General features: G+C 41.6%; 1 protein-coding gene across 1 annotated transcript; it reads right to left on the reverse strand.

Annotated features, from left to right (window-relative positions):
* Positions 1–5,212: 5,212 nt before the first annotated feature.
* On the reverse strand, positions 5,213–10,670 carry LOC120739910 (zinc transporter 2-like). Its single transcript, XM_040041886.1, has 8 exons — positions 9,957–10,670; positions 9,637–9,839; positions 9,286–9,432; positions 8,510–8,663; positions 8,214–8,412; positions 7,660–7,765; positions 7,453–7,587; positions 5,213–5,704 (listed from the first exon to the last, which is right to left on the reverse strand). Exons 1-8 carry the CDS (start codon positions 10,019–10,021, stop codon positions 5,607–5,609), a joined length of 1,107 nt encoding a protein of 368 aa, XP_039897820.1. The 5' UTR covers positions 10,022–10,670; the 3' UTR covers positions 5,213–5,606.
* Between the last annotated feature and the right edge of the window lie 16 nt (positions 10,671–10,686).

A 10,686-nucleotide genomic window follows, 5' to 3' on the forward strand; every position in this document is an offset into this window, starting at 1 on the left:
CTGTAAGTTCATGCACTGATGCTTTCGAGCACTTGAGTTATGCAACAGGACAATGATCTGAAACACAGCAGCAAGTGCAGCTCTGGGTGGCTCTTAAGAAAATGACCTAGTCAAAGTTTTGACTTAAATGTTTTTGAAATGCTTTAGCAATACCTTAAACAGGCTGTTCATGCTCAAAGATTCTCTAATGTTTTTTGTTTTGTTTTTTTATGGGAATCTATTCCTGAGAGAGAGAGACGGAGAGCTCTGCATGAAGTGGGATTTTTTATTGTGGTGGAAGTAAAACAGCAAAAGTAAGAGGGAAATCATGACGATGTTTATTTGAAGCAAAACGTGAAGCTGGTTTGGATCTTCTTTTGCTGCTGGTTCAGTCAATATCGTTTGGAGAGAGATCAAACCTGCAGCTTCAGAATCTAGCGCAAAAAAGACAAACACAAAGAGCGGACCCGCCGACGCATCAAAATCAGTGAGCTGTCGGCTTTCAGTCCCGACAGCAAGTCCATGAATGTGCCGTTGGGTGAGAAAGCAGACATCTCACTTATCCGCGCTTTGTTGTGTTTATGTCTTTGTGCAGAATCCGTGCACCAGCTCTCATTTACTGTTTTAGCTGTTGGGTGGTTGTCGAATTTTTGTAAGGTTTAACCTGAGATTCTGGCGTTTCGGGCAAAATGAATTTATATTTAAAAGTCGATTCAGGATTTTAATGAATCAATATCATGTTATGCAAGCTAGAATTGATTTTAATCGAAAAATCGTTCATCAAAACCCACCCCTAGAAGGTACTAATGGAAAAGGGGTGTATGCATGATGCTTTTATTCTGCCTTTAGTGGCATCTTTGTCCTCCTGGCACCTGGAAATGAAACCCTTTTGTTTGGGGAATGATGAGACGAAACTTTTCTGTCCTTATTTCTTGTGAAGTGTGAAAATGTTTCACTCAGTGCAGTGCGCTCCAGCTGTGAGGCTCCAGCTGCTGTTATGCAGCTGATGAATTGGTACTTGTGCACTGACTGGCCCTGGTATTCTCCTAACCCCAAAGCTGTTGCTGCTGAGAAAAATGTAATTTACACAGCTGGAGAAGCAATGTTCAGGAAGTACCTCCCCATAACTACACTGCTTTTTCTAATTTCACAGTAGTCCTCCAGTCTCTCTCCCAGTCATTCTCACACATCCCCATAATGATATTGGTGGTACAGGACCATTATTTTATCTACTCAGATAATCACTATCAGACACGTAGTAGTAAACAAAATCAAACATGAACATTTTTATGTAGTTCACATTTTTATTAATTGTATTGTAATGCCTGATGGATGGTTAATACTTTGCAATATAACTGTTGTTGTGAAAATATTCACAACAACAGTTATATTGCAAAGTATTTCACAACAACAGTTGTTGTGAATATTTTCACAAATGTTGTTGTGAAAAAAAAAACCCAACAATCAAATGATCCCCTATGAGCAAGCACATGGCAACAGTGGGGAGGAAAAACTCCCTTTGAACAGGAAGAAACCTCCAGCAGATCCAGACTCAGGGAGGGGCGGCTATCTGCTGCCACAGGTTGGGGGGTGTTATTTATATTTTACTGCTGTTAATATTTCCACGTCTCCAATAAGCGTGGTGCATAAGGTTCAAGAAACCTGTCTTGATTTTTAATAATGGGGGCACGCAGTGTTTTCTGTGGGGGTTTTTTAGACAGGGGAGGTGGGGTGGGAATTAGTTTTTTTAGCACCCCACTCCCTCCTTTCCCTTTGTTCGTCCTGCATTCTCTCTTTCTTTAGTCTGATTGCGTCCTCCCAGCTGTCCTGGAGTGACTGGAGAATTGCAGTCCTTCTTCCCTCGTGTTTACTCTCTACTTTTGTGGCTCTTTGCTTTTCTTTGGCTTCCACGAGCTTGTTTGACACATTTTCTGCGATTTTTTTGATGAGGTCTTAGTTAGCCATGCTCTCTTCGACCCTTTTCTCATACGTTTTATGTAATTTGGACTGAATACTTAGGTTACGTTTGTATTCTAACGCCTCATTTTGTTTTCGTAGTATTTTTTTCTTGGGCTCGTGAAGCAATTGCGTCTTGAAGCTCTTTTAAGAGTTGAGCCTTAAACCGGGCTTTTCTTTCAGCCTCTTTTCTGTTTTTTTCTTGTTCAAGGTGTTCCGCTAACTGCTTTTTCTCCTGTTGTTCCTTCAACTTGATTTCTGTTTTGATTTCTTTAAGTTTATATTTCGTTATAATTTGCTCTCTTTGGTACTCAAGAGCCGCATATGCTTTACGCTTGCTTAGATAAGCGTTGTGCTGATGATTTTGTATTAATCTATCGGATATATTCATTCCCTCGCTAATTTTTAGTTCTTTTTTTTTTTTTTTTTTTTTTGCTCAATCACTGTTTTAAGCTCTGCCAGCACCAGCTTTGGCATTTGAACCAAGGAGGTTTGGAGAGCCTTGTTAATAAAGCTGGGAACAAAAGTATCCTGGGAAATGTCTTTATCCAAGTCACAACCTTGCTTCGGTTGGTTGTGTTCGGCTTCACATGCGCTTGCTTCTGGCACTAGCATGCATGTTTCTTTGGTTTCTCCTTTTAACTGCCGTTTACATAATTGCGCTTCACTTGTGTGAACCATCGCACGGGAAATCTGATCATTAGTTCTAGCATAAATGCGAGACATATTTAATAAAGGTTGACTTTCACTGGTTAAAAGCGGAGAGGTCTGGCTTATAAAGTCCTTATTTTGTTTTATTTAGACCTGGTTTAATTCTGGCCGTTGCAAGGCCTGGGTCATGTGGCAGCCAACAACTTCTCCAGAGAGGCTGTCCTGGTGAGGGAGAAGTTCATGGCCCACTTCTCGGTGGAGGGAGCAGTATCTTGACAGCCAAAAGAATAGCCTATTTGAAGTCCCAGTGTCTTCCCCACAACGGCTCTTTTAAGAGCCACCCACAAACCTCTAAATAGCGTCCCTGCCTTTTTTAAATTTTCTTAATAAATGGAGCTTGTCTCCAAAATAAACTAACCTCTCTTTATTCTCTTAAATAATTGGTCTTCACTACGTTCCTATATAGTAGTATATTTTTTATTGGCCAATATTAAAGTTATAATATTTATCATTATTAGTTATTACAGCAGTGGACTTGAACTCTGTCAAATACTGAGCTTCAGTAAAGATTCAAGTTGCAGTTATTTATATTACCTATCACCTTATATCTTCACTCAAAGACAAGTATCTTTGACAGTGTATATATAGATGTATTATATATAAGAGACAAATATTGTTCTTTTAATATGTTGGCATTACTAAATTTGGCTCAGTGCTTACATATATGTGTAAAAAGAAAATGTACGAGCTGTGAAAACTGTTTCTGATAGAATGAAGAGTAGACTGATCTATTAAATATTCCTTTATTGGGTGAGAAAATCAGACCATGTCATAACTGCTTTAAGTCATACAGAATAGATATCAGAGCCTTAAACAGGCTGACTTCTGCTAAATGGGTCAAACTGGGCAGAAAGTATACAAACACATAACATCCTTCTAGAATATGATGTAACACTATAGATCAACTTAGCTCAGAAAATATAAAGCATATAAACAATTACAGCAATATGATGCAACAAACACAGCAGTACGACTAATCCAAAATACTCAAAGCTTCATAGAACTGAAACAAACATGGACATTTGATTTTAGGTCCATTCTGCTGCTGATACATACTTTAGGTTTCTGGACATTAAACCTGTTGCTGCCTTTCATAGTGTGTAACTTGAAGGCCCTGAGTACTTTCTCCCACACTGAAAACACTGGAATGATAACATTATTTGAACATTCCCTAATAAGACTGATTCAGGACAGACAATTAGTTATGTTAAAACTTTCCTAGCAGTCCTTCACAAACAGGGAACAGTCTGTCTATTCTCTCCATCTGTCAGCTGCTGCTGGCTCTTCCTCCTCCTCTTCCTCACACACTGTTGAGTTTGTCCTGGTGGATCATCAGGGGTGCAAAGCCTCACAGATGATGTGCAGCAGTGGGTCCTTCAGTCTGTCCTCACTCTGGACACTTGCAGTTGTCACACATGGAAATCAAATGTGTGATAAGCTGCAGGATTCAAACACAAGTGTAACTTATAAATACATGTTCATACTTTTATTCCACAATCAGAGAGAAAGAAACAGAGAGAGAGTGCAGGACAGACAGACAGGTGACAGTCTCAGGTGTACACACTGCTACAAAACAGCACAAGAGGAGGAGGATTTAGTGTTTGTGTTATTATGAGTGCTAAACAAGAAGAGTTCCCAGATGGTACAGTGGACACATGTGTGACTCCTGTGATTACAGCATCTTTCTTTCAGCTTAACGAGTGAACCGTCAGCTCGTTCAAACACACGTTAAAGTCCGTTTGGCTCGACACCACCGAACAGAGGCAGCAATGTAACATAGCTAACATTAACAGTGCAGTGGATCCTGCTTGTGCCCTGATATTTGGCAGCATTCACTGACTTTCAGCTTGTGTTTGTGGATATATGACTGACTTTAATTATCCATATAATCATCACATTTTCTGTAAGATTAAGTATTTTAAAGTAAAGGCTTTAAAACCCAGTTAGTACTAACATTGCTAATGGCACATAACTTTGCCGGCATGTGGCCAACAATAATGTTTTAACGTTCTTCTTTATTAAACATTTGTGGTTTTATTGTTTTTAGCGTTTTAGGCTGGGAGTTGCTCACAGTAAACCAGTGGCACCAAACTTGTCAAGAGGTTTGAATTAGGGGTGGGCGGTATAAACAGTATACGGTAGAAACGATATAAATTTGGCCAGCGGTAGAGATTTTGACCATACTGCTCTACCGCGGATAGCGCATGTTGATGATGTCATCAAGCTGCGCCTGTTTTGGTCGAAAGCATTGCAGCGGTTGCAAACAATTTTTAAGTAAAATTGGCATAATCTGCAAATTATGCCGAGCAACAGTAATAGCAAAGAGACGAAGCACTTTTGGAATATGGGGAAAGCCAAAAACTGCGCTTCTTCCACTTCCGTACCATTGATTCATTAATGCTGAATTCTCTGGAAGCTGCTCTATTCCCATGTTGTTGCTGTATATAGTGATGGGCAGATGAAGCTTCATGAAGCACTGAAGCTTTTCATCCAATTGGTTCACCCCAGCGCAAAGCATCTTGAAGCTTCATTTGCTCTAGTAGGACATCTACTGGACGTAAAAAATATTAGTTGGCATGAATTTGAAGAGTGTGGCATTTTGCACACAGCCTGTAAATGTCAACAACAAAAGGAGTGTGTAAAACATGTATATTGTAGTGATGGCATTATACTGTGCATATTTATAAGCTTTACAAGCTGAATGTGTTCGGACGGTGTGAGGAAGCTGGAGTACCCGGAGGGAACCCACGCAAACACGGGGAGAACATGCTCCACGCAGAAAGACCTGATGGTGGAATTGAACTCAGGACCTTCTTGCTGTGCGGCAACAGTGCCAACCACCGTGCCGCCTCAGTCCCAAATATGAAGCTGTTAAATGGGAGCACCCAGTGCCTTTACTTTTGCAGTCACCAGTATCTGTTCAGTCAACTTTAAACCTCTACACTGCTGCCCGAAATCCTTCAGCTTTCTACTTGAATTGTGATGCTGGAAAAACCAAACTTGGAGCGCAGGACCCTTGTTGCCTTTCTGAGGATGATCTGCGAATCAGCATCTTCCTCTGGAAAACAAACAAACAAATAAATACAGACAATGACATGATTTAATCATCAGTGTTCTTCTTCTACAACTTTGCCTCAACTCTTCCTCTTCACTTTATTGTGGATGCTAGAATTTTGCTTGTACTCAGAAGTTCATGGAAGTAAATAAAACTTCATCCCAAAATGACAATATTTTACCTGTTTATCGTGTATGCTGAACTTGTGGGGTTTTTTTGTGTTCTATATAAATCAGATTATATTCATAGAGAGTTGGGGAATGGCTGCTGTGATTTCAACATCAGGGAAACCAAACAACCTCTGGCGAAGCGGATTGCGCAACACAGAAGAGCTAACTCGCCAGGCCAGGACTCTGCAGACTATTTACACCTACAGGCCAGTGGACACTCTTTGATGATGAGGATGTACACATCCTGGACGGGGAGGAACGCTGGTTGCAGCGCAGAGTCAAGGAGGCCACTTACGTGAAAAGGGAAAGACCATCTCTGAATCAAGGAGGGGGCCTAAGGGGGCATCTATCACCACCTTACAATGCTGTGATTGCAGCCATTCCCCAACTCTCTGTGAATGGTACTCATGGCCATTGATCAGTGGGTTTTGATCAGTGGTTGTTGATCAATGGTCATGAGAATTTGCATATTAATGATCAATGAACTGACCTCACAGCCCATTGTTCATTCAGTGGTGCTAGTTTCAGTCATTGGGCAAATGTACTGTTTATAAGATTGGGGAAACCTGCAGTCAGCTGAGACTGAAGAAGTCACTTGGATGAGTGACGACATTTCTCCCACTGAAAACGCTACGTCCAGATGAACACAATCAACCTTTTGGGCGTTGTTTTGAGGTGTTTGTGTCCATATTCTTCATTACTTCCTGTGTTGTGGTTTGTTCAGATGCAACTTTGCAAACCTAAGCTGTGCCGCCATGTTATGTTTGCAGAGAAGTCATACTTAGTCTTTTTTTTTTTAAACGTGCTACCAATGGACTTGAATATTTCACATGTTAACTAAGGCCTGTAGAATTTGAGAGTTAGATCTTGGGGGTTTTTTAGTTTAGTTTTTTTTTTTTTTTAGTTTTCTGGGACCTTCACTCCTAGAAAGAACTAGAATGCTCCAGAAAATTGCCAAAAAGCTTTACTTCTATAGAGTTCATCAATGAATTAATCATTTGCTGATGATCATTTAATCACGTGCATCTGATTAGCAGCACCTGGCTGCTTCTTACCCTCCTAATTCTCGTGGAAGCAATAAGAACTTTCTTTTTCAGTTGACTGGCACCTTACATTACTGCTGTAATAGATCAATATTTGCCAAAGGGTTTTCCATCCTATTTACTTAGAATACAAACACTCTGATCAAACAATAAACAAATGTTTATAGGACCAGGATAAAAGGTGCAGGATGGGCGTGTGGTGTTTCATTTCTAATTAAACCTCCGTAGTTTTAGCAGGGGCACCACCAAGGGAGGGGCAAGGGGGGCAGTGGGCACTCCCAAACATCTGCAGACAGATTTGCAATAGACTATTATGGATTTCCAAGTCTTATTTGATTTTTATATGCATCTATTTTCAGTGATATCAACTTCAAAAGCAGAAAATAACTAAAAAAAATTTTCTGTTTTTTGCCATATTTTTCAAGTAACTTATATTTGGCAACAGCATAATAAAACTGGAAATTCTGTTTTTTACTGGGCTTTAGAGCAGGTTCTGCTCCCTCTCCACATTAATAACAGTACCGTCTTCGCCTCTTACCTGTGGCAAGGTGCACGGAAAGCAGAGAATGAGTCGTGTTGAGGCTCCACATGTGTAAACTGTGAATGGCGGTGACTCCTCCTACAGACAGCAGCAGCTCTCTCACGGCGCCGAAGCTCACGTCCCAAGGAGCGCCTTCAGAAAATACACACATTAAACTGTCGCTAAAATCTGAACGTCACCACATGTGGAGGGAAGTGTGTTTACCTTCCAGCAGTATCCTGAAAACATCCTTTGTGACAGGAAGCGTTGTCCCAATAACGAGAAGAGAGAACAGGAAGGTGCAAATCGGATCTGCTACTTTATATTCAGGCTGTGAAGAATAATGGATTGGATTTATATAGCGCTTTTCAAAGCACCCAAAGCGCTTTACAATGCCACTATTCATTCACTCTTGCATTCACACACTGGTGGAAGCAGCTACGGTTGTAGCCACAGCTGCCCTGGGGCAGACTGACAGAAGCGAGGCTGCCATATCGCCCCATCGGCCCCTCTGGCCAACACCAGTAGGCGGTAGGGTAAAGTGTATTGCCCAAGGACACAACGACCAGGACAGAGAGCCCGGGGATCGAACCGGCAACCTTTCGGTTACAGATGCGCTTCCCAACCCCCTGAGCCACGGTCGCCCCAGAAGACAGAAATATGATCAGAAACAAATGATGGAGTGATATTGAGTACCTGGAGAGTACAGTGCTCTATCAAGCCCATCCTGATTATTTTTGTTATTGTTATTTAACTGTTATTTTTAATCTTACACTGACCCAGAAGTGAATGATTGTGGCAGCCAACATGACACCGACACTCTGCACCAGATCTCCCACCACATGAACGAAAGCTGCCTTCACACTTGCATTACCGTAGCCGTTCCTCTGCCCATGCTTGTCCCTCTGAGTCAGGTTGGTGGCAAACCCATGGCTGTGGCCATGTGAGTTGCCAGGCTGATGCAAGATCAGGATCATCCTGGGTAAAACAAAGCATAGACGTCATCACTCATCGCTGCTGACTGCCCCCCTAAACCAAGCAGAAATAATCCATAAAGTAAGCTCGGCACACTCACAGGACATTGACCCCCACAGCACAGCCTGATGTTATGAGCATGATCTCACTGTCAATCTCATATTCCCCGTCGGAGATCCTCTGCATGGCTGATAAGACGAGCACTACTGTCACGGCCCAGATCGACACGACTGATAGAAACATGGCCAGAATCTCTGCGTGAAACAGTAACAGAGTCAGAAATGGCCCCGAAAATATGAAGGATATGAGTATGTGCAACTCATATGGACTAATGTGCACATAAATTCAATGGGCAGTTTGCTAGTATCGGGTTGGACGCCCTTTTGCTTTCAGAACTGCTTGAATTCTTCATGGTACAAATTTAACAATGAGCTGAAAGCTTTTGGTCCATATTCACATGATTATGGCACACAGTCCACATCCACCACATCCCTGCTCTACTGGATTGAGATCTATTTACTGTGGAGGACATTTGAGTACAGTGCACTTGCTGTCATGTTCGAGAAACCAGCTTGACATGATGTGAGCTTTGTTTGTTCTCCTGCAGGATGCTGCCATCAAAAGTGACATTTAAATGATGCTCAGTTAAGGGATCCAAAGTGTGCCAAGAAAATATCCCACCATAACATCAGCACCTCCACCAGCCTAAACTGTCGATACAAGGCAGGACAGATTCATTCTTTTGACTTGTTTATTCCAAATTCTGACCCGTCTATGTTGTACTGCTACTTCGGTTAATGAATCTTAACCCGTGTACCTAACAAAGTGGCTGGTGAGTGTATTCTTGAGAGCTACTCGTGAGAAACTTGTTCCTACCAGCTCGATACCATCCAAAAGTCATGGTTCCTGTCTGAGGCCTTGATGCAATCCACAGAGAGAAGATGCTGATTACAATGCTGACAAAATCAGTCAGAAGGTGAGCTGCGTCCGTCATGATGGCCAGATTGCCGGCGGCGTATCCACCTGCAGAGGAAACCGTATGTGTGTTTGGGCAGAGGAAGCCTGAGTGTGTCACTTTAAGATCAAGTTTGTATGGAGCGATTCAAACTCAACAAGCTTTACATATTTATGCATGACACAGTAAAAAAACGAATATAGGTAAACTTCATTTTTTTGGCAGAATCAGAGTTGCCGGCATGGAAATTTGTGATGAGTCTTTTGTCTCACCAATGGCCTCTCCCGTCATGAACACGAGGCCGACGGCACATGCAGTGAAAAGCTTCTTTCTGGCCAAACATCTCGAGTCCCTTTCAGTCACCGACCTCCAATCGGCCTCTTGGCAGAGCCATTCGTGCTGCCACAGCCCCTCCACACTGAGGGCGTCTTCACCGAATTCCGAGTCTGAGCACTTTTTCTCTGGACCGCTCACCCTGACACAAGACGGAAGATGTACACTTAGGCTGGCTCAATGTGGAAGTCAACAGTTTTAAAGCCATCTGTGTTGAACTTTGGTGTTTCAGGAGGTCAAATGAAAAATGAAGACGTACCACACAAGAGGCTCCGAATGAGTCTCAATCAAATGTTGCTTCTCTGGATCTGTTGATGACTCCATATCCTCATGTTATTGACAGCTGAGACACTCCCGTATTTAAGGTTGACCTGGAGCTAGAGGGAAGCCTGGCAACTTACCACCTGCTCTAACCCACGCTATCTCTCAGGGGTGGAGCACTGCAGGAGCCAATGGCAGGTTACTGCGCCAACTCCAGTGAAATTATAAGACAACCGCATGACATTTTCTGAATTATTCAACTTTATTTCATGAAATGCTTTAGAAGAAACTCAAATTTACACCAACAGTTGGAAATCTGTCAAAGTGAACAGAACAAACTCAGCATGGAAATGTTTAGATAATGACATAAAATACACTTCTGTAAAATTATTCAAAAACTGCATTCAGGCACTTTTGCGTCAAGTATAACCATTGGCATACAAAAGTATACAAGCAGGCTTTTAAATACACCGCAGTCAAGGATCGTCAGAAAAATCAGCATCCATATTATTATTATTATTATATCCAGATTTGTATAAAATGAAATCAAAATGAAGCACAATCTCAACATTTTTACCCCGAGAGAAAATAGAAAAATATCATTTAAACAAAAGAATCTTTACCTTAATACTCAATTTGTAATAAATCCTCTAATCATAAATATACATCTCTGACTTTACAAGACAATCACAACATACACAAAAAAGTCAAAATGGCAATAAATCAGA

This window comes from Simochromis diagramma, unplaced genomic scaffold (assembly GCF_900408965.1).
Source record: "Simochromis diagramma unplaced genomic scaffold, fSimDia1.1 OVJJ01000304.1, whole genome shotgun sequence".
Taxonomy (NCBI): Eukaryota; Metazoa; Chordata; class Actinopteri; order Cichliformes; family Cichlidae; genus Simochromis; species Simochromis diagramma.

Excerpts from the sequence above, each read along its gene's own strand:
- LOC120739910 (XM_040041886.1), bottom strand. The coding sequence starts at position 10,021 with ATGGAGTCATCAACAGATCCAGAGAAGCAACATTTGATTGAGACTCAT. Across the intron at positions 7,588-7,659 it reads TTTCAGGATACTGCTGGAAG|GCGCTCCTTGGGACGTGAGC; the intron begins GTAAACACACTT and ends TATTTTCTGAAG. Across the intron at positions 5,705-7,452 it reads TTCCGTGCACCTTGCCACAG|AGGAAGATGCTGATTCGCAG; the intron begins GTAAGAGGCGAA and ends TTTGTTTTCCAG.